Here is a 24227-nt window from a genome sequence, read left to right as displayed (position 1 = left end):
CGGTGAAACCCCGTCTCTACTAAAAAATACAAAAAACTAGCCGGGCGAAGTGGTGGGTGCCTGTAGTCCCAGCTACTTGGGAGGCTGAGGCAGGAGAATGGCGTGAACCCGAGAGGAGGAGCTTGCAGTGAGCTGAGATCCGACCACTGCACTCCAGCCTGGGTGACAGAGCAAGACTCCGTCTCAAAAAAAAAAAAAAAAAAAAAAATGTCCTAGCTGGTAGTATTAAATTTGTTGTTGTTGTAATTTATGTACAACAAAATTCACCCATTTTAGGTATACAGTTTGAATGCTTTTTGGTAATTATATAAAGTTGGGTAACCATCACCATAACCAAAATACAGAACAATTCCCTGTTCCTTAAAGATTTCTTCTTGCCTTTGATGGCATTTGATTGTTTCCTTCGACCCTAGTCCAGGCATCTACTATTCTGATTTTTGTCACAAAAGTTCTGCCTTCTACCAGTGTCTGCTTTTGTTTGTATTATGTCTAGGCTTTTTCGTTTTATGCCATGGATGGGGGAGAAGAGTACTGACCTGTAGAATCTTAGTTTATCATATTAAGACAAACTAAGTCCTTAATAGCTAATAAAATACCTTTATTTAAAGGTATCTTTCAGTGATTCAAAGGGAGTAGTCTTAGGTGAAAGGATGTCTTAAAGAAACCAGGGAGGTAGCTACAAAGATTTGTAATTCCATTTTATGGAGTAAAATAGTTAAATTAGACTGGACATGTAAAACAGTTCCTTTGACTTAAACAAGTTAATTCTACATAGTTCTTGTTTTCTCCTGTGTTCAGAAAGTTGGAACCAGGCATGATGGCTGAGCCTGTAATCTCAGCTACTCAAGAGACTATAGCAGGGGGATCACATGAGCCCAGGAGTTCAAGGCTGTAGTGAGCCAAGATTATGCCACTTGCACACCAGCCTGGGTGACAGAGTGAGACCATGACTCTAACAAAAAAAAAAAAAGTTTGCTGCCAGGAAGATAGTATAAAAAGGAACCACCATGGGGGGATTCCAATATCTGCATGTCCTCACTGGCATGAGGGGAAAGTTATCCTTCTAGTCCAAGTGGCTCAACCAGTGTGAAAAAGAGATCATTTCACTTTGGAATGGCATGGAATGATTGGGATTCCTATCCAAAGACCTGTCGGCCAGCAGTAACTTATAACCTGATTTATCCCCTTTCCATCTGGCAGTTTGAAAATGGACATCAATCTGTTTATTAATCTCTGAAGGCCAATAGCTTGATGGAGACCTCTAACTCTGCCTCAAAAGGGCTCCTTTCTCCTTGAAACTAACCTTGTAACACAAATTTAACCTGAACATAAGATTTTTCAAACAAAAATGTAATTTTGTATTCTTTAATATTAATCATGTGCTAATAATGTTTCATTGGTCATTATTAAAATTTTATTTAGTTGCTTCTCATTTTGAGCTAATCTTTTCCATATCCTATCAGTCTTTGATCTTTAATACTTGAAGGCGAACTCATTAAGTTTTTTTTTTTTTTTTTTTTTTTTGAGATGAAGTCTTGCTCTTGTCCCCCAGGCTGGAGTGCAATGGCGCGATCTTGGCTCACTGTAACCTCTGCCTCCCAGGTTCAGGCGATTCTCTTGCCTCAGCCTCCCAAGTCGCTGGGAGTATAGCCACTATGCCTGGCTAATTTTTTTTTTTTTTTTTTTTTTGAGACGGAGTCTTGCTCTGTCGCCAAGGCTGGAGTGCAGTGGCAGATCTCAATCTCAGCTCACTGCAAGCTCTGCCTCCTGGTTCACGCCCTTCCTCTGCCTCAACCTCTCATGTAGCTGGGACTACAGGCACCCACCACTACGCCCGGCTAATTTTTTTGTATTTTTAGTAGAGACAGAGTTTCACGCATTGGCCAGGCTGGTCTGGAACACCTGACCCCAGGTAATCTGCCAGCCTCGGCCTCCCAAAGTACTGGGATTATAGGCGTGAGCCATCGTGCCCAGCCCATTGAGTCTTAGAAATTGTTATTTTTCCAATTTTTCTTAGACTCTTTTTAGGGTCAGCAACCATATTTTTCTCTTCCAATTCTAGACACGTGCGTGAGTAGGTATGTGGTATATAAAGAAGCAGTTCAACCTAATCGACTAATGACAAACTGCCTGGATTTGAATCCCAGTTCTACAAATAACTTATTGGTGTAATTCTGGAAAAGTTAATCACCCTCTTTGTGCCTTAGTTCTCTTATCCGTAAAATGGAAGCAATGGCAAGCTCTCTTCCGATGAATTTATTTTATTTTATTTTAGAGACAGAGTCTCATTCTGTCGCGCAGGCTGAGTTCTGTGGCACGATCTCTGCTCATTGCAATCTCCACCTCCTGGGCTCAAGCGATTCTTATGCCTTAATCTCCTGAGAATCTGGGACCACAGGCACACGCCCCATGCCTGGTTAATTTTTGTATTTTTAGTACAGACGGAGTTTCGCCATGTTGGTCAAGCTGGTCTCAAACACCTGACCTCAAGTGATCTACCTGCCTTGGCCTCCCAAAGTGCTGGGATTATAGGCACGAGCCACTGCGCCCGGCTGTTTTATGCAAACCTAATAGCCTCGAAATGCGCAAATATTTTCTAGACTTGGACAAATTAGTAGGGTGAGAACTCCTGAAATGCTCTGGAGTCCTCCAAGCATTCAATCATCCTCTTTGTGGATATCTTCCTACCAGGATAGAGATCACACAAATGTTATCTGGGGACCAGGATACCTGATTTCACTAGGAGAAGGCTCTGTGTAACAATGTATTGTGAAAACTGTCACATCTTTGCTGTAGACTAGGATACCTGGCAAATTGAATTTGTCTAGGATGTCCTAGTTGGTGGCACCGTCCACAGACAAGGGACTCTTCTGTCTCTTCCCCTCTGTATAAAGATCTATGGGATTGGCGAGGTGTGGTGGCTCACGCCTGTAATCCCAGCACTTTGGGAGGCCAAGGCAGGTGCATTGCTTGAGCCCAGAAGGTAGAGACCAGCCTGGGCAATATGGCGAAACCCCCTTTCTACAAAAAAATACAAAAAAATTAGCTGGGTGTGGTGGCATGCACCTGTAATCCTAGCTACTTGGGAGACTGAGGTGGGAGGATCACTGGAGCCCAGGAGGTCAAGGCTGCAGTGATCCCTGTTTGTGCCACTGTACTCCAGCCTGGGTGACAAAGTGAGACCCTGTCTCAAAAAAAAAAGAAAGAAAGAAAGATACATGAGTCTGACTTTAGAGCAAAGTTAAGGGAGTTGTTAGTGAAGAAAAAAGCAAATGCAGATCTCGCCTTCAGTATTCATGGCAGTTTGGGTCATTAAACAAAGATTATCTCCAATTCGAACTTGAAATTGCCACAGTGTTGGACCAGCTGTGGTGGCTCATGCCTGTAATCCCAGAACTTTGGCAGGCCGAGGCAGGCGGATCACCTGAGGTCAGGAGTTCGAGACCAGCCTGGCCAACATGGTGAAACCCCGTCTCTACTAAAAATACAAAAAATAGCTGGGCGTGATGGCATGTGCCTGTAATCGTAGCTACTCGGGAGGCTGAGGCAGGAGAATCGCTTGAACCTGGGAGGCAGAGGTGGCAGTGAGCCAAGATCGAATCACTGCATTCCAGGCTGGATGACAGAGTAAGACTCCCTCTCAAAAAAAAAAAAAAAAGAAAAGAAAAGAAGTTGCCACAGTGTTTCCACGAAATCACTAGAGGTAATTGTTCTAATTGCACTACACAGATTATTGCTAGGATGATTTTTTTTTTCTTTTCTGTAGGGACGGGGTCTCTGTTGCCCAGGCTGGTCTTGAACTCCTGGTCTCAAGCCATTCTCTCTCCTCAGCCTTCCAAAGTGTTGAAATTACAGGTGTGAGCCACTGTGCCTGTCCTAGGATAATATTGTTATTGCTTTCTAGTTTTCCCTCTGCAAACAGCTTTTATGACATCCCACTGTTCCTTTGTGTCTTCATTAGCCAGTAGCCAGGTAAAAGGCAGATCACTTTGTTTTACTACCGTAATGTAGTTGTTGTGGTAAAAGATTTTTTAAAGTTTAAATCCATTTATATTTTTTGAATATTTCAGTTAGTGTTCTTGTCTCTTTGAAAGAGAAATGACTTTGAACTGGCAATTTAGTAACCAGAAGGATGCAGACCAGAAATGAATCCATACAACTAGAGCCATCAGGCAAGGCAGAAATTATTCACTTGGTGTTAAGAAACCCCAAAATTGTGTATATTGTTTTTTATGTGGAGGTGTGTGTGTGTGTAAGGTTTATACTTTGATAGAGTTCTCAAATAACTCTCTGCCTAATAAAAGGTAGACTCTGCCAACATGCATCAGTCAGATTTCTTTATTCTTGCAGGATCTCCAGCCTTATGTATGTACCTGATTACAGTGGCTCCTAACCATTTGTTCTTTAAACTATCAATGGTATTTAAAAGTAATCTTGGGTTGGTTTTAATGACAGGTTACATGTCCTTAAATTCTGGGGCATGCCTTGTTTTAAAACAGGTCATTTGAAATTCACATGAAATGCTTATAAGTGGAACATTGTTTTATCTCATCACCTCTATTAGATACCCAAGCTCCAGTGGTTCCATACTGGCGCCTGCCTGGTTTAGGCATTATTGTTTACCTGCTGAAACAGAGTGCGAATGATTTCTTCAGCTATTATGACAGTCATCGACAGAGTGTCAGCAAGCTACAGAATGTAGACCAGCTTCCCCCAGATGAGATAAAAGAGGTACGAATCTTATAATGAGCTGGGGGGACTTGAGAAATCATTGCTGTTACTAGGGCCAGGGTGCTGGTCTCAGACTGAGTAAAGACGGTGTATACATTATGACTGGAGGAACTGGAATGATTCTTCTGTGTGATTTGAAGAAGACTCTTTCGCCATAGCACCAGCCTTATAAGCATAGAAACTCTTGACTGAAAAACAGTGAAGTGTAGCACCTGTTCAAAAAAATACAAAGGCAGCTGGCCTTTGAATGAAGAGTTTGGGGTCATTTATACCGTAAAATCTGTGCTGAGAAAGGCTTCTGTTGCAGATTTTTTTTAATAGAACTTAGGTAAATGTCTCTGTGCCGTCAGCATCTTCAATATCTGTTTAGCAAATTGTTCAAACAAAATTGGTAGCATGTGAGACTTGACTGCCTTCTCTCAGTGACCCAGAATCATTCCCTCTACTTACTGTATTAATAACTGAAGATGCTGAATGACCAGGATTGCTACTAAGTAGTTTGCTGCCTTTTCCATTTGGCACAGCTGAACGTAAGGCATCTCTTGGCCAGTTCCTCAGGCAGTGCTGAAGCTTCCTGGTGTCCTGTGGCCACCTGGATGTCGAACCACTTTATCATTCCTGGTTTGCACCGAGCTTTCTAAAAACTTCCATGTTACTCTTTTGAGTAGTCCATGCCTACTCCCTCTTGCCACTCTTCTGGTAATCTCAGGGGACATTTATTGAGTGTCTACAACATGCCAGGCCCTGAACTACATGTTCTACCTAACACCTGGGCAGATATTGTTTTTATTCTCATTTCTCGTGAGGAAACTGAGGCACAGACTTGCATAACACACCCAAAGGCATGTAGCTGGCAGGAACAGGGTGAGGCAGGAGTCAATGACTGGGTTTAGGTAACCCCTGAAATTTTGGGTTTATGCCTGGCAGTCCTTCCTCTAACGTGTAGCTAATCAGTGATGCTTGTACTTGCAAGAGGAATTGCATCATTATCATGAAGTGTGTGGCCTTCCATCAGCCTCACTTCAGTACACCTTCCGTGGAACCCAGCATTGGAACATTAGCTGGAACCATTGTGCTCGTGTGTGTGCCACATTGAGAAGTGGTCATGGGAGCTTTGGTTGAGGGTCATAGTTGAGTTATGCTCTAGGTGTCTACCTTGTATTTTTTGCAGGAGATACCTGACAACTGTTAGAAATTCTCCATGGGATTGTTATAGCTACTGCTTGAAACACCTATCGTTTTGTCTTGCTTTGTTTTAATGTGACAGGAAATTCAGGGTTTCATCAGCAACCCTGACTGTGTTTCAGGGACAGACTTTTTCAAAATGCAGCAGATAAATGTTCATTTGTGAATTTGCTTCTTTGGCTCTAATTTTTTAAAATTGCTAGCTTCTTAGATAAAAAACTCTTATCTGCAAGGATGTGTAAATTCGAGTGTTTTCACAGCATTTACCACGGTGACCTGCTGATAGTAGTTTTTCATTAAAAATTTTGTTCCAGTTGATGTCATTCTAATAACCACGTTTGTTTCTTCTAGTTGTGTCAGTCTGTGATGCCTGCTGGTGTTGATAAAATCTCCACTGCCCAGAAATATGTTCTAGCAAGACGGCGCTTGGTGAAGGTGATCAACAATCGAGCTAAACTGCTTTCCCTTTGTTCTTGTATCCTTTATGAAATCATGCACTTGAGTGATGACCTTGAAATGTAGGAACTCTTCACTTATTCTCTCATTATTTGGGCACCAAAACCAGGTGGAAGGAGATATAAACTTAATTTTTTCCCAGTAAATGCCTAATGTATTTCCAAATTGTACTTTTTTGTTCTTATCTTTTAGAGTAGCTGGTAATACTGATAATATACATGGGCACTTTCTGTCAGGGAAGAAGGTAGGGACATGAGACTGCTGGCACAGGACCCCCACCTCCTTCCTCAGCACACCTTGCTGCTTCCTCTTGAGGAGCCTTCAGTGGGACCCTGTCTGTCAGACTGAGGCTGTGGCTACCTCATTAAGTGAGTGCAGTCTCTCCTTTTTTCTCCTCTTCAGAAACTGGTTTGTAAAAAATATTTGATGAGATTATGTTCCTTTAATCTGAGCTCTGATATAGTTATCATAGAGACCTGCCTATTTATTCTTTGGCGCCATCTGGAGTACTACTTGTTACATTGCATGCCCACGGATTCTCAAGATTCCTTATTTGCCTCGAGAACCTTGTTTAAAAGCAGAAGACTGCAAGGTAAACTTTCTGCTAAAAATTAATGAGCCATAAATACCTATTTGTGCCTTGAAAAGCTAGTAACGTTTTTATTTATTTATGTTTCCAGATTACTTAGAGTGAATTGGGTGAATCAAGAGCTGCTTAGTCACTAGACGTAGCTATTTCTTGCATTTTACTTTCTGTTCACGGGACATTGTGCTGGGCATAAGAATATTCTAGAGCCTGCTCATCAGCTGTTCCTCAGCTTCTTGCTGCGGTTAGGGACTGACCCAGCTCTAGAAGAATGGAGTAGGTCTGCTATTATGCTGATTCTTATTGCTAGAGTGGGTCTCTGTGACTGATGGGCATGTATTGGATCCCTTAGGTGGAAAGAAATAGAGAAGAGCTGAGAACCCTGGTCTGGACCAGTGAAATGCTTTCTAGGGGCTTCCATTTGCTAAAAGTTGAGAATTGAGTTCCCAATCTTGAGCCATGTTTTTCATGGTACTATTGTTATTGTTCATTGTCATCAGGTCCTCCACTGTGTGGTAGATGTGTACTTGCACAGCCGGTATGACTCTGTTCTTTTATCTCTAGATTCCTTCGCCTCAGAAACCAATCTAGATTTTAGAAGTGGGCTGGCTATAGTGAGCCAACATGATTTAGACCAGGTAAAGTTCTATTCTTATATTCTTTTATTTTTCTTTATTAAAGTAAAAGGGCTAGATGTGATGGTGCACACCTGTAATCCCAGCATTTTGGGAGGCCAAGATGGGAGGATTGCTTGAGCCCAGGAGTTCGAGACCAGCCTGGGCAACATAGTGAGACCCTGTCTCTTAAAAAAAAAAAAAAAATTGGCATACTGTGGTGGCATGCACCTATAGTCACAGCTACCTGGGAGGCTGAGGTGGGAGAATCATCTGAGCCTGGGAGATTGAGGCTGCAGTGAGCTGTGATCGCACCACTGCACTCCAGCCTGGGCAACAGAGCAAGATCTTGTCTCCAATAAATGAATGAAAGAGTGAAGCAAGACCTTGTCTCCAATAAATAAATAAATGAATGAATGTAAGTAAGTAAAAGGAAAAGCCTGGTATGTTCATAAGATTATGATTTTCAGGGTTGCTTATAGAGACCTGGTTTGAACTCTAGCTTGACCATTTTAATAGCTATGTGACTTTGAACAACTTACTTAACTTCCGAGCCTCAATTTCTTCATTTAAGAAATAGGAGGGATGATTCAACCTCAAAGGATTTTGTCAGAATTAAGTGAGGTTTCATGTATGTGAAGCTGCTAATGTTGTACCTAGAACATGGTAAGTGTTCCGTGATTGGTAGGCATTAAGATCTGGAAACTCCTGGTATATTTTGATTGGCTTTGTAGAACTTTTTAGGTACAAAGTATCACTCAGCACTTACTTTTCAGGAAATCATTTAATGGTGAGATTGAGAGCAGCCAATACAAATCGCGCTGTAGTAGACCATAGTACACAACACTGTGCTCTTACTAACCTGTTGATCAGTAGTGTTGGAATGAAGAGCATGCCAAAAACAATTACAATGAAAACCTCGTATTGAACTAATAGCAAAGTTATGTTTCTAACAAAGCAGGTATCAGGGTGTGTGATGTTAGGGAAAATGAATTACAGCTAGATCCTCTACTAGCCATCTGCATGTCCTTAGCTGTGATTTGATAAAGCCTCTGCTCCTCCCTAATCCTTCTTTTTGCTATTTTTCTTAAAACAAGGTTGGGAATGAAAGGTGCAGTTACAGCAACCTCCAAAGCACACCTTGCTAGATGTCATGGATACCACGCTCCCATCCTAATCCGGACTACATTCGCTCTTTAGTGAATAATAGGAAATAAAAGGAATTTTGTGGCTAGGCTTGTTTAGGAGAACTAGTGTTAATTGAGGCCATGTGCAAAATTAGCCAAAGATATTCAGAGTTTGTTGTTTGTTTTGTCTAAGAGACAAGGTCTTACTCCGTTACCAGGTGCTCTCTCGTGCAGTGGTGTGACCACAGTTCACTGCAGCCTCAACCCCCTGGGCTCAAGTGATTCTCCTGCCTCATCATCCTGAGTAGCTAGGACAACAAAAATAAATATATTTTGAAGTAACAACTGTTACTATTTCATTTAGACTGCTTTGTAAAAAAGCTAGAAAAAAAATGCAGGATTAATAATCTCACTTTGTACTGTGATTTTAATGCAAAACTGAAAACAGGTAGATTCATCTAATTTTGTACTTAATTTTAGTCTTTTAGTATAACATCAAAAAGATCCATCTGAAACTACATATGCATTCTAGAATATATATGAATTCTAAAGCATATACCAGGTTTATCCACACATGAATATTTTTAAAAAACAAAAGCATGCAAGTTGGTTTTTAAAAAATGCAAAATGAAATAAAAAGTAAAAGCTTCTTTCCCACCTACCCTCCCACCCTCCCTCCCTCCCTCCCTACCAGTCTTACTGACTTCTTGTATGGCCCTTTAGGAAATGTTTTTGTTTGTATGTTAGTATATCAGCATCAGCATCAACATTCCTTGCTACTTAAAGCAGGTTTTTAAATGTATACAAGAAAAGAAAGCAGGAAAAACATGAGAATTAAACCAAAAAATTCTAAGGTAGAAAATGTGAATGTTTAGTTAATTTAGTAGCACATTACAAAAATTCAAAAGTATTTTACATTGAAAGAACCACATTACAAAAATTCTAAGGTGTTTTAAATTGGAAGACTTAGAATAAAAGGAATATTTGAGACAACAATTTTAACAAAATGTCTTTTGTGTCACCTCTAGCTTCAGGCTGATGCAATCAATGCTTTTGGAGAATCATTACAAAAGAAACTCCTGGACATTGAAGGATTATATTCAAAAGTTCGATCTCGATATAGTTTCATACAGGCTCTTGTCAGACGTATCCGTGGCCTCTTGAGGATATCAAGGAACTGAGAGCCCATGCTTACGCTCTTCTATGAGAGAGATGAATTGGGGAGAACTGTCTCCGTTTTATAGATTAATTTCTTTCTAAATTATGACCAAAAATATTTTGCTATTTCTTTCTTTGTATATGGACATCTTTTCTGTAAACTTTGCCTAGTTCCATCCTCACTAGTAAAAAATAAATACTTTTTAAAAAAACAAAACAAATGTATGGTTAATCTTTTGATCTTTTATCTAGAAAATGATCAGTATTATCAGGAATCTGACAAATAAACCTTCAACAGTGGTGATTTTCCCATAGAGATATTATTCTGAATGCCAAATTAAAGGCATAGTCTGAAAATTCTTATTTTTTTACCCTTTGTAGCTACATTGCACTATTACAATATTCAGGGTTACTAAACTATAGCCATGTTCTTATAGAATGGTGTACTCAATACTGTGAAAATGTCTGAAAAAGTTAAGCTTTTTCCTAAAATTATTTAGGTTTTGCCTTTTTTTTTCTTTTTTGCATGTAAGTTGACAATACAATTGTCCCTTGATATCTGGTGAGTACTGGTTCCAGGGCTCCCACGGATACCAAAACCTATGTTTTGGTATGCATGTTCCTTATATAAAATGGCATAGCGTTTGCATATAATATAGATACATCTTCTTGTATACTTTAAGTCATTTCTAGATTGCTTATAATACCTAATACAATGTAAATTCTATATAAATAGTGGTTATACTATGTTTTTACATTTGTATTATTTTTTACTGTTATATTGTTTTTTTTCCCCCAAATATTTGTGATCTCTGGTTGGTTGAATCGGCAGATGTTGAACCTGGGGATATGAAGAGCTGACTCTACAGTAATTTGCATTTGTTCCTTAGAAATGATTGTGAAATTTCTCAAATTAATCATCTGCCAATATTTCTCATATAATTAATATGATGGCTATCACTAGGACAAAACATTTACATGATCACCACTCTATTTCTTACCCAGTTGTTTTCATGTTCAAGTAACTACATCATCTGAAACTGCAAATTTCCTTTTCCAGCCAACAATTATTTCAGCCTAATACTTAAGAGAGACTGCTGAGAGGAGAAAGTCCTCACTTTCATGTAGTAACAGAATAAACACTATAACACTATAGAATAAAATTGATACTTATTCTATAGTGTTATAGTGTTGTGTTTTGTTTTTGAGACAGAGTCTCGCTCTGTCACCCAGGCTGGAGTCCAGTGGCATGATCTCGGCTCACTGCAACCTCTACCTCCCAGGTTCAAGCGATTCTCTTGCCTCAGCCTCCCGAGTAGCTGGGACTCCAGGCGCCTGCCACCACACCCAGCTAATTTTTGTATTTGTAGTAGAGATGGGGTTTCACCATGTTGGCCAGGATGGTCTCAATCTCCTGACCTTGTGATTCGCCCACCTTGGCCTCCCAAAGTGCTGGCCTCCCAAAGTGCTGAGCCTCTACGCCCGGCCTAGTGTTGTTGTTTTTAAATGCTTACAATAAAACTTCTGTGGCTTCCAAGCATTGGTTTTGGGTTTTGGGTTTTCGGTTTTGTTTTTTTTTTTTTGGAGACAGGGTCTTACTCTGTCACCCAGGCTGGAGTGCAGTGGCATGATCGTGGCTCATTGCAACCTCCGCCTCTCGCTGGATTACAGGCGTGTGCTACCATGCCCGGCTAATGTATTTTTAGTAGAGATGGGGTTTCACCATGTTGGCCAGGCTGATCTCAAACTCCTGGCCTCAAGTGATCTGCCCGCCTCAGCCTTCCAAAGTGCTGGGATTACAGACGTGAACCACTGCACCTGGCCTTCAAGCATCTTTTTAAAACAGCTTTATCTTAGAGAAAGTTATGCTGTCAGAAAAATATAAAGGCTTTGTCAATGTTATATTTTGTAATTAATTTACTGCCCACCAGATATAAACATTAGCTGGAAAACATTCTGTTAATAAATAGAAGTCCTGGATGTGAAAGAATAAATAAATGGATCCATAATGTAGTCAGTGCATATTGCTCTGCTGGTCACGTATATGATTATCTCTATCATCTGGAGCACAGGCATGAACCTAGAAATAATTAGCAAAGAGCCTGGGCGTGAAATCAAAGCATTTTATAAACTTCTGAAGTACGAAGCCTTCTTAACAGATAAGACATATAGCTAAATTTAGAACTGAGATTTTGGGAGTGAGGAGGTGGTTCTTGCCCATGTTTTGTGTGCGTGAGAGCAAGTGAGTGTGTGTATGTAGGCAGGGGAACTCTGCTGCTTCTTGTCAGTGACTTCCTCAGATTCCTCTATCCCTCTGCCTCCCTGGCTGCTGCTGCTGCAGTAGCTGCTCCCTGAGTTGTAGGAAATGAGTGATAATGATGACATCGAGGTGGAGAGTGACAAGCTACAACAGAGATTTCAATCTGCGGCTGACAAATGGGCCCATCGATGAAGGGGTGGCCTGCCCCTCCACACCTGTGGGTGTTTCTCGTTAGGTGGAAAGAGAGACTTGAGAAAAGAAATGAGACACAGAGACAAAGTATAGAGAAAGAAAAAGTGGGCCCAGGGGACCGGCGCTCAGCATACAGAGGACCCACGCCGGCACCGGTCTCTGAGTTCCCTTAGTATTTATTTGATAATTATCTTTACCATCTTAGAAAAAAGGGAAGTGGCAGGATAATAGAATCATCGTAGGGAGAAGGTCAGCAGTAAGACATATGAATAAAGATCTCTGTGACATGAATAAGTTTAAGGAAAAGTGCTGTGCCTTGATATGCATATGCAGACATCTTCATAAACCTTTTTAGTGCATAAAGAGCAGCATTGCGCTAGCAAGTTCCACCTTTCGCCCTAAGGCGGTTTTCTCCTTTCTCAGTAAACAGAACATATAATCGGGTTTTACACTGAGATATTCCATTGCCCAGGGACTGGCAGGAGACAGATGCTTTTCTCTGTCTCAACTGCCAACAACCACCAAGAGGCCTTCTTTCCTCTAGTACTAGTCCTCCTCAGCACAGACCCTTCACAGGTGTCAGGCTGGGGGACGATCAGGTCTTTCCCTTCCCATGAGGCCATATTTCAGACTATCACATGGGGAGAAACCTTGGACAATACCTAGCTTTCCTAGGCCGAGGTCCCTGCGACCCTTGGCAGTGTACGTGTCCCTGGGTACTTGAGATTAAGAGAATGGTGATGACTTAACCAGCAAGGTGCCTTCAGGCACTTGTTTAACAAAGCACATCCTGCACAGCCCAAAATCCTTTAAACCTTGAGTCACCACAGCACATGTCTCTTGCAAGGACAAGGTTGGGGGTAGGGTCACAGATTAACAGCATCTCAAATACAGAACAAAATGGAGTCTCTTATGTCTACTTCTTTCTATAGACACAGTAACAGGCTGATCTCTCTTTCTTTTCCCCACACATCATGATGCACTGGAATGAAATCGTAGGGACCACATCAAAGGCAGCTTTCAGTTTGTGGGACTCAGTCCCAATACTCCAAGGAGAGAAGGCATCCGGGGCCAAAATCCTAGACAAAGCCATAGAGTATATCCAGCATATGTGGAGGGAAAAACCACACGCCAGTGAGAAATCGATGACCTCAGCGGTAGACTGCTCTTCTGAAGCAGGAAGTCCGTGCACTGAAGGGGAGGTCAAGTGCCCAGCCACAGGCCAACTATCCCTCCTCAGACAGCATCCTCTACACCAATGCCAAGGGCAGCACCACCTCTGCCTTTGATGGGAGCTCCGACTCCAGCTCAGAGTTGGAGCATGAGGAGCCCTGAAGTAGGAAGAAACTCCAGATGGAGGCCAGCTGAGTTACTCAGGGCAGACCAGCAATGAAGACTTTCCATCATCCTTCTTTCCATTTCCTCAGAATCATTTCAGAGACTATTTTTCTCTTTCTCCCTTAAAAATGTTTTTTACATGTTTATGGAAAAGCTCTCGGGGCGTGGCGCAGTGGCTCACGCCTGTAATCCCAACACTTTGGGAGGCTGAGGCGGGCAGATCACTTGAAGTCAGGAGTTCGGGACCAGCCTGGCCAACATGGTGAAACCCCGTCTCTACTAAAATTACAAAAATTAGCCTGGCCTGGTGGCGCACGCCTGTAATCCTGGCTACTCGGGAGGCTGAGGCAGGATAATTGTTTGAGCCCAGGATATGGAGGTTGCAGTGAGCCTAGATGGCAACACTGCACTCCAGCCTGGGCAACAGAGCAAGAGTCTGTCCCCCTCCCTACCCCATCCCCCCAAAAAAGCTCTTGTGCTCCTTTCCCATTTCCACTATCACTGTTTTTGTTTTTGTTTTTATTTTTTTAACAAACAAACGTATTCCCTTCAGGGATTCCCTGTCCCCACCAATAACTTTTAGACCAAAACACCCTAGCTTGGCAGCTTTTTCTGTAGAGGACAGATAAGCAGCCTGACCTCTGAGCACAGTGTCCAGCCCACTCCACCAGCGCCTCCAGCCCTGCCAGGCACTTGCCTGGAGGACACCTGCCCCCCCGAGGCTGCCTCCAGGTCCACACTCACCTCTGTTTAATAGACTTTGAGAATCTGTGAACTGCTCTACTTTAAGAAGATGACTGGGCCGGGTGCGGTGGCTCACACCTGTAATCCCAGCACTTTGGGAGGCAGAGGCGGGCAGATCACCTGAGGTCAGGAGTTCGAGACCAGCCTGGCTGGTCTCTACTGAAAAATGCAAAAGTTAGCTGGACTTGGTGGTACACACCTGTAGTCCCAGCTACTCGGGAGGCTGAGGCAGGAGAATCGCCTGGACCCGGGAGGCAGAGGTTGCAGTGAGTCGAGATTGCACCACTGTACTCCAGCCTGGGTGACAGAGCAAGATTCCATCTCAAAGAAAAAAAAAAGATGACTGGTTTGGAGTAATCAGATTTACACTTTCTCCTTTTTAAGGACTTTTTCCTCTTTTTCTAAAAAGCTATTTATCACTCCAATTGAGTGATCAGATCCTTAAAGAAGTTTGTGGTGTAAAAAAAGAGGGGTCGTGTTTGCAGCACAGAGCCTTTGGCATGTTTCACTCCTGCTTCTCAGCCAGTTGTTTAAGCCTACGGTGCCAGCCTTAAGGAGGGCTGCATGACACCTGTGGTATGTATTGGAGATGGCAGCAGTGAAGTGGCAGCCACCAGGGAGTGATCCTTTGGGGTTGGGCAGGGAGGGTAATATTGGGTGTTGTAGAGGTTTTGTATTGAGGGCCAATGATGGTATTTTGATATTTATTTCCTGCTACTGAAATTTGAATCTGAGTGAATTGTCCCTATTTCTTAATAATACCAGTATTGCAAAATAACAGATTCATAAAGTAATGATCAAATCTTCCTTTCAGTGTGTATGTCTAAGAAATAGAGCCAACTGATTTTGTATGTAAATACCAAGAGTAATTTACCTGGTGCTAAACCCCGTATCCCAGTGTGGGCCTTTCCCTGCCCCAGCTACTTCCCTTCCTGTGGCCCTGGTAGCTGCCTCCATTGTGTGATCCAGCCCTGGTTCTGGCTGCGGTCAACAGATCCCAGTGAAGGGTTTTGTGTGTTTATGCCTCACTTGTCTTTTTCCTGCTCCATTCCTGGCATTTGCTAATTTCTAGTATACATTCTGTAGTCTCTGTCTGGGTTTGATTCCATTCTATAGAAATAAAAAGTATGTTGTACAGATCCTTGCAAGAATTGTCTTGCAAGTTAAGGCTTCCTCCCTTACTATAAGACTATAGTCTTAAAAAAATAAAGATTTTGGATTTACTACGTTTCATATTGTTTTCTTACCATTTTGTCTCAAATTACCACTGACTGTGGATCAGAATCTGGGGCAGTGGAGAAGTGTGTGGGAGGGAGTGGCGGGCAGGCCTGCAGCTGCATGGTGCTGCTGACCAGAAATGTTTGTGTGACACAGCGGGGAGAGGCTGACATTCAGCCTGACCTCTGCATTCTGTTACCTGGGGCATGCAGAGAGGGCGCCAGGTGCAGCACGCACTCTTCAGCGAAGCAAGCAAAGAGGATAAAACCAGGTGTTGGATAGTTTGTTTTTAAAAGCTACATTTAAATTTTAAACACATGTAGGATTTAAATATGTCATTTTTACTGAGTGAATCAGTTTGGTGGGTTAGAAAATCAAAAAGAGGTACACACTCTTCCCAGTCATTACTACTGTAGTCTTGGTCAGTTGGTAATATAAAAATTATGTCTGAACTTTATCTGAGCTTTAACAGCTGTTAATATACAGCATAACCTTTTCTAAATATTTGTCTAGTGTTTTCTCAACTTATTTATTTATTTTATTATTATTTTTTGAGACTAAGTCTTGCTCTGTCACCCAGGCTAGAGTGCAGTGGCACAATCTGAGATCACTGCAACCTCCGCCCCCGGGTTCAAATGATTCTCCTCCCTCAGCCTCCCAAGTAGCAGAGATTACCGGCGCCCGCCACTATGCCCGGCTAGTTTTTGTATTTTTAGTAGAGACGGGGTTTCACCTTGTTTGCCAGGCTGTTCTCAAACTCCTTGACCTCTGGTGATCTGCCCGCCTCCACCTCCTAAAGTGCTGGGATCACAGGTGTGACCCGGCCTTCCCAATTATTATGAACAATTTTAAATCTTCAAAAGAGTTGGAAGAAAAGTACCATGAACCCATACAGTTTTCACCTAGATTCACCAGTTGTCAACAGTTTGCACACTTGCTTTGTTTTTTTGTGTATATACACTAGTTTTCTTCCCTAAATTGTAGACATTATGACACTTTATCCCTATCTTAGCAAGTGAGAACAAGGATATTTTCCTTCCTAACCACAACACCATTATCATATCCAAGAAATTTGACAATAAAATACAATAAAAATATCTAATCTGTCCATTAAAATTTCCTCAAGTGTTCCAAAAATGCACTTGATAACTTTTTTTTTTGACCGGGATCCAATTAAGAATCACACATTGGCTGGGCGCGGGGGCTCACGCCTGTAATCCCAGCACTCTGGGAGGGCGAGGTGGGCGGATCACGAGGTCAGGAGATCAAGACCATCCTGGCTAACACGGTGAAACCCCGTTTCTACTAAAAATACAAAAAATTAGCCGGGCGTGGTGGCAGGTGCCTGTAGTCCCAACTACTTGGGAGGCTGAGGCAGGAGAATGGCGTGAACCCGGGGGCGGAGCTTGCAGTGAGCCGAGATCACGCCACTCCGTCTCAAAAAAAAAAAAAAAAAAAGAATCACACATTATATTTAGTTATCTCTTTTTTTTGTTTGTTTTATTTTTTGAGACAGAGTCTCGCTCTGTTGCCCAGGCTGGAGTACAGTGGCTCGATCTTGGCTCACTGCCACCTTTGCTTCCCGTGTTCAAGTGATTCTAGTGCCTCAGCCTCCTGAGTGGCTGGGATTATAGGAGTGCACCACCATACCCGGCCTATTTTTGTATTTGTTTTAGTAGAGACGGGTTTCACGGTGTTGGCCAGTCTGCTCTCGAACTCCTGACCTCAAGTGATCTGCCCACCTCGGCTTCCCAAAGTGCTAGGATTACAGGCATGAGCCACCACACTCAGCCCAATATTTAGCTATCTCTTTAGTCAATTTTTATTCTAAAACGGTTCCCTGGCTTTTCGGAGGATGGGAGGCTTTTATAACTCACATTTTTTTTTTTTTTTTTTTGAGACGGAGTCTCACTCTGTCGCCCAGGCTGGAGTGCAGTGGCCGGATCTCAGCTCACTGCAAGCTCTGCCTCCCGGGTTTACGCCATTCTCCTGCCTCAGCCTCCCGAGTAGCTGGGACTACAGGCGCCCGCCACCTCCCCCGGCTAGTTTTTTTGTATTTTTTAGTAGAGACGGGGTTTCACCATGTTAGCCAGGATGGTCTGGATCTCCTGACCTCGTGATCCGCCCGCCTGGGCCTCCCAAAGTGCTGGGATTACAGGCTTGAGCCACCACGCCCGGCCTATAACTCACATTTTTTAGCTGTTTTGGAAAAGGTCCTACAATTTGTTTTCTTTTGATTAGACTCAGGTTAAACACTTGTGGCCAGAATACCACCCTTGTACAGTTGATTTGTGCCTTCGGTGGATCACATCAGGAGGAGGTGCATATCATTGTGTCCAATTATATTAATCTTGACCACCTGGTTAAGTTGGTATTTGACACACATCTTTGTTGTAAAATATATGTTTCCCATTATAATAAGTGATCCATGGAGGGATACTTCAAATATCTTGTTCTTAAAAAACTTTGCAACTGGGATGCGCCCCTGGCCTTTTTTTTTTTTTTTAGATGGAGTCTAGGTCTGTTGCGAGGCTGGAGTGCAGTGGCGCGATCTCGGCTCACTGCAACCTCCCAGGTTCAAGCGATTCTCCTGCCTCAGCCTCCCGAGTAGCTGGGACTACAGGCACACACCACCATGCTGGGCTAATTTTTTTTTTTAGATGGAGTCTCGCTCTGTTGCCAGGCTGGAGTGCAGTGGCGCGATCTCGGCTCACTGCAATCTCCACCTCCTGGGTTCAAATGATTATCTTGCCTTAGCCTCCCTGGTAGCTGGGACTACAGGCATATGCCACCATGCCCAGCTAATTTTTGTATTTTTAGAGACAGGGTTTCACCACATTGGCCAGGATGGTCTCGATCTCTTACCCTCGTGAACCGCCTGCCTCGGCCTCCCAAAGCGCTGGAATTACAGGTGTGAGCCACCGCACCCGGCCCAGTCATCATACTTTCTAATTTTGCCAGTCTAATGGGTATAAAACGTTACCTTGATTGATTTGCATAGTTTGTGTACCATTCTTTCCCCCCCTTTAAAAAGCTTTACCCATTTTTTTTTCTATTGGGTTTTTTCTTTTTGATGTGTAGGAGGTAATTACACATCCTGAATTTATGTGTAATTGCTGAATTACACATGCTGAATTGAAGCCATTCAGAATGGCTTCAATTTTTTTCAGTTTTCTCTTTTCAGATAACCCAGTCTGTTGGATTATCTTTTCAACTTTTTAATGGTATACTTGTTTACATTTTAATGTGTCAAATCTTTTCCTTGATGGTATGTGCTCTTTTTTTTTTTTTTTTTTTTTGAGGCCGAGTCTCGCTCTGTCACCCAGGCTGGAGTGCAGTGGCCGGATCTCAGCTCACTGCAAGCTCCGCCTCCCGGGTTCCCGCCATTCTCCTGCCTCAGCCTCCCGAGTAGCTGGGACTACAGGCGCCCGCCACCTCGCCCGGCTAGTTTTTTTGTATTTTTTAGTAGAGACGGGGTTTCATTGTGTTAGCCAGGATGGTCTCGATCTCCTGACCTCGTGATCCGCCCGTCTCGGCCTCCCAAAGTGCTGGGATTACAGGCTTGAGCCACCGCGCCCGGCCCGGTATGTGCTCTTTATCTAAAAATTTTCTCCCACTTGAAATCATAAAGACACTCTTCTGTATTTTCTTTTGGCATTTAAAAATGTTGCCTCCTCCTTAGGTCATTAATTTCTCTGGCATTGATATTTGTGAATGGTATAAGCTACGTTTACTTTTTTTCATATGGATAATTTTGTAATTTATTGAATAGCACATTCCTTCCCACTGATACCTTTGTCAATGCCTCAAATGGTAGCATACCAACACCTTGCTTTTTTCACTTGAGGATATTTTCATATCAGCACATATAAAGCTCTTTTCTTCTGCACAAGTATTTCAATGTAGATATATAGCATGATTTTAATCAGTAATTTATTGGTTAACATTGTTTCCAACCTTTTTCTACCATGAATGTTTTTGAGCCTAATTTCAGCAATTGCTAGGAGAAAGTTATGCTTATTTAAAATTATAGTTCTGGCCAAACTGCCTCCATGAAAGTTGTAACAACTCATTCCCCCCTCAATGTTGTGTAAACTGTGCCTGTTCCCCCACTTCTTCCAACACAGTATGTTATCAAGCTGTTTCAATTTTATTTCATTTATTATTTTTTTGAGACAGGGTCTCACTTTGTCACCCAGGCTGGCATGCATGCAGTGGTGCAGTCACAGCTCACTGCAGCCTTGACCTCCCGGGTTCATGCGATCCTCCTGCCTCAGCACCCCCAAGTAGCTGGACTACAGGCGCACACCATCACAGCCAGCTAATTTTTGTATTTTTTTTTGTAGAGATGGGGTTCCACCACGTTGCCTAGGCTGGTCTCAAATTCCTGGACTCAAGCGATCTGCCCACTTCAGCCTCCCAAAGTGCTGAGATTATAGGCATGAGCCACCGCGCCTGGCCAACCTTTCTGATTTTTGCCAATTTGGAGAAAAATGATACCTCATTATAGTATTAATCCACATTTCTCTTAGTATTAATATAAATGCTACCCACAGTATCTTTTCATATGTTTGAACCATTTCTATTTCCTTTTCTGTGAACTGTTCAAATTCTTTGGCCATATTTTATTGAGCCATTGGTCTCACTGATTTGTAGCAGATCTTTATATAAATGAAGTTAGCTCTGTCACTTGTTTCACAAAAAGTGTTTACAGAATTTTTAAATTTTTATGTAGTTGATTTTCTCAATCTCTTATGGCTTCTGGATTTTGTATCATGTTGGTCATGTGAAAAAGCTTCCACTCTCATTTGCAGATTATAAAATAACTTCTCTCTTTTTCTCCTACTGATTTTAACATTTTTTGTCTTGTTTAAGCTGTTATTTATGTGTGCAGTGCCATTTATATTATCTGTAATTTATGTGCAAAGTGTGAAGTAGGAACCCAACATCATTATTTTTTCCAGGTAATGATCCTAGTTAGATGAATATCATTTGCTGAATGATCCATCTTTTCTCCATTTGGTGCTTAGAATCACTGGTATGGGACTGGAAAACGTGGAGATCAAAAATTAGAATTTTAAAAGGCAAGTATCAGAGAAGACCACTGGATAAGAGAATTGAGAGTAACAGTCCTTAAAGTGCTGGTCTCTTGGGGTATAGACTAGACAGAAAAGGATTGAAGCCTTCCAGAAGGGAGCACATAGCTCATGAGAATATGGAATAGCTGAGTGGAGGTCTGGCTAAAGTCAAAGGGCTGATAGGAGAGGAGGTAGGATTTTGGGGTATACTTCACAGGTCTACGATATGACAAAGTGTTATGATCACGGCAGAGCACTGCTGAAGGGGGGTGAAGGTGAAGGTCACTGAAAGGAAGGAGTTCTGGAAAGTACAAGTGTATACGGCCTTGAAGTCACCCAAGATTATGATAACGTGGCACTGAAAGGAAGGCCGTGGGTTAGATCCCAAAGCCTTCAGTGAATGAGGAGACTGCCTCAGAAATCAATAGATTAAGACATTAAGAAGGGCTAAAGGTAGGCTGAGTGCAGTGGCTCACGCTTGTAATCCCAGCACTTTGGGAGGCCAAGGCGGGTGGATCACGAGGTCAGGAGTTTGAGACCAGCCTGGCCAATACAATGAAACCCTGTCTCTACTAAAAATATAATAATTAGCTGGGCATGATGGCGGGCGCCTGTAATCCCAGCTACTCAGGGGGCTGAGGCAGGAGAATCACTTGAACCCAGGAGGTGGAGGTTGCAGTGAGCTGAGATCGCGGCATTGCACTCCAGCCTGGGCAACAGAGCTAGACCCTGTTGCAAAAAAAAAAAAAAAAAAAAAAAAAAAAAAAAGGGCTAAAGGCAAACAGGAAAGTAAAGGAAGTGTTTTTATATAAGGATATTGGAGGGATAATTCGGAAAGTAGCAGTGGGGAGCAAAAGAGTCCTGCCTTGCTTCTCCATGCCCTGTGGTTAGCTAGAGAAAATACTTTTGAAAAAGCCTTAGAGGAAAAGCCGGGCTTCATTTAAGCCTTTATCTTAACGAGAGGATAAGGTCCTACGAAAAACATTTTAATAACTATCCTTATGTTGTGCTCAGAGGCTGTGCCAGACACCCACTGGGTGCTGAGGATGGAGTCACGAGCTCAACAGGTGAAGACCTCACTCTTAATGTAGCTCACAGTCTGGCATCTTGCAACTCAAAGTCTGGTCCATAGACCAGCAACGTCATTTGAGGTTAAAAGAAATGTAGAAAGTTAGGCCCTACCATAGACCTGCTGAATCAGAACATGTTAATAAGATGCCCAGGTGATATGAATGAAGATTAAAGTTGAGAAGCACGGGTTAAGGCTTGAGTCAAATTTTAACCTGGACAGACTGGAAAGTATGGTGTGTTGTAGCCATCTCCTAGCATTCCTTCCCTCTTCCCTCTTGGCAGCCACCTTAGTTCAAAGAGACCCTGCCCTTTCTAGTTGTAGTTGATTGTGGAGCATCTGCCACCATCTTGACCCACCAGTTTTCCTTTCCCTGGCATTCGAAAATGGCAAGGAGAGAGAGATCCTATTGAGTAAACTCAACTTACTTGAGTTTACTTGTTAAGTGGTGATATGGTTTGGCTTTGTGGCCCCACCCAAATCTCATCTCCAGTTGTAATCCCTGTAGCCCCCACGTGACGAGGGAGGGACCTGGTGGGAGGTGATTGGATCATGGGGGCAGTTTCCCCCATGCTGTTCTGGTGATAGTGAGTTCTCAAGAGATCTGATGGTTTAACAGTGTTTGGCAGCTCCCCCCTCCCTTTTTCTCTCCTGCTACCATGTGAGATGTGCCTTGCTTCCCTTTAGCCTTCCACCATGATTCTAAGTCTCCTGAGGCCTCCCCAGCCATGCAGAATTGTCAGTTAAATGCGTATCCTCTACAAATTACCCAGTCTTAGGGAGTTCTTTATAGCAGTGCGAAAACAGACTAATACAAATGGCTAACCATAGAGACACTCTATGGTTAGCCATTTAATAAATAAACTCAGGTTGGTTGCAGTGGCAATATGCTGGAAAGCAGAAAAACCAGGAAGCAGGTGGGGGAAGAGAGAGAGAGAACAATGAGAGACGTTTGGAGAAAAGCAGAAATAGGAAATGTTGCTTAAATTCCTATAGCTAGGTAAACTAAACATCCTAAATCCCTTCCATTGATTGAACAGACCCTCTTTTTGGCCAAAGGGACTCCAGAAAGACCTTAAAACTGAGTTCCCAGACATGATGGTATGAGAGGTTAGACATGCCTCGTTATATCCCCTCTCCTTTGCAGTTTAAATGCAACAACTGATCAGCATTTATGTTAAAACACAGACCAGGGGGAGTAAGGCTTTTTCCTTTCTGTCTGGCAGCATCCATCAGGTAAGCCAAAATGGGTGCATACAAGTACATCCAGGAGCAATGGAGGAAGAAGCAGTCTGATGTCATGTGCTTTCTTCTGAGGGTCCGCTGCTGGCAGTACCGCCAGCTCTCTGCTCTCCACAGGCTCCCTGCCCCACCTGGCCTGATAAAGCACACCAGCTGGGCTACAAGGCCAAGCAAGGTTATGTTATAGATAGGATTCGCGTTCGCCGTGGTGGCCGAAAACGCCCAGTTCCTAAGGGTGCAACTTACAGCAAGCCTGTCCATCATGGTGTTAACCAGCTAAAGTTTGCTTGAAGCCTTCAGTCCATTGCAGAGGAGCGAGTCGGACACAACGGTGGGGCTCTAAAAGTCCTGAATTCTTACTGGGTTGGTGAAGATTTTACATACAAATATTTTGAGGTTATCCTCATTGATCTATTCCACAAAGTTATCAGAAGAAATCCTGACACCCAATCGATCACCAAACCAGTCCACAAACACAGGGAGATGTGTGGGCTGACAGCTGCAGGCTGAAAGAGCCGTGGCCTTGGAAAGTGTCGTAAGTTCCCCCATACTGATGGTTCTTGCTGGGCAGCTTGGAGAAGGCACTATACTCTCCAGCTCTACCATTACCGCAAATATAAGTAGTTTGTAAAATTCATACCTAATAAGCAATTTAGGATGGTCATGTCTGCTTACAGGTGTTGTTTGTTAAAACTAGTCTGCAGATTGTTTCATCAATGCTTTGTCAAATTATGAAAATTAAAGTGCAATAATGTTTGAAGACAGTAAGTGATGGTATATCTTGTTTCTAATAAGATGAACTTTTTTGTCTTTGCTTTATCTTATTAGGGAGTTATATCTTATTAGGGAGTTAGTGTTTAAAACATACTGTGTGGTATAATAGGCTTAAAATAAATTCTTTAAAAAAGAGAGAGAAAACACACACACATACACACACAGACCAAAAGACTGAAAGAACAGATTCTTTGTGGCGATATGATACCAAATTGTCAACAGGACCTATGGCCATGCTAGGCAAGAAACCCAGCTGAGCCAGTGAAACTGAGGGTCAACTTGATGAGGACTGCCAAATGAAATTTCTCTCACTTGTTTTTAGTCACCTGCTCTTAGTTTTTTAATCAAACCCATACAGCTAAAGTCACAGAGCTAAACAATATATATCTAAGCTCCCACTGGCTTCCTTATGGATAACATCTCTGACATCTGGGTTGCTTGATAAGGTTTCTTGT

The 24227-nt window shown here is 42.6% G+C and overlaps 1 protein-coding gene and 2 pseudogenes across 2 annotated transcripts in view; all 3 read left to right on the top strand.

Annotated features, from left to right (window-relative positions):
• Window positions 1–10074, top strand: part of NUP205 (nucleoporin 205) — a 92463-nt gene extending 82389 nt beyond the window's left edge. For both annotated transcript variants that reach the window (XM_031665139.1, XM_021936304.2), the window contains exons 39-43: window positions 4565–4731; window positions 6268–6391; window positions 6836–6964; window positions 7523–7596; window positions 9728–10074. In XM_031665139.1, coding sequence (XP_031520999.1) covers window positions 4565–4731; window positions 6268–6391; window positions 6836–6964; window positions 7523–7596; window positions 9728–9880 — 647 coding nt within the window. In that variant the 3' untranslated portion in view covers window positions 9881–10074. The remainder of the gene's footprint in view (window positions 1–4564; window positions 4732–6267; window positions 6392–6835; window positions 6965–7522; window positions 7597–9727) is intronic.
• Window positions 10075–13300: 3226 nt separating this feature from the next.
• Window positions 13301–13815, top strand: LOC101026876 (annotated as a pseudogene).
• A 9187-nt stretch (window positions 13816–23002) lies between these two features.
• On the top strand, window positions 23003–23618 carry LOC116274427 (annotated as a pseudogene).
• The last annotated feature ends 609 nt before the right edge of the window (window positions 23619–24227 follow it).

The sequence above is a fragment of the Papio anubis genome, chromosome 4 (assembly GCF_008728515.1).
Source record: "Papio anubis isolate 15944 chromosome 4, Panubis1.0, whole genome shotgun sequence".
Lineage (NCBI taxonomy): Eukaryota > Metazoa > Chordata > Mammalia > Primates > Cercopithecidae > Papio > Papio anubis.
Note: the sequence above shows the minus strand (reverse complement) of the source record. Positions and strands in the feature narration are given on the sequence as shown.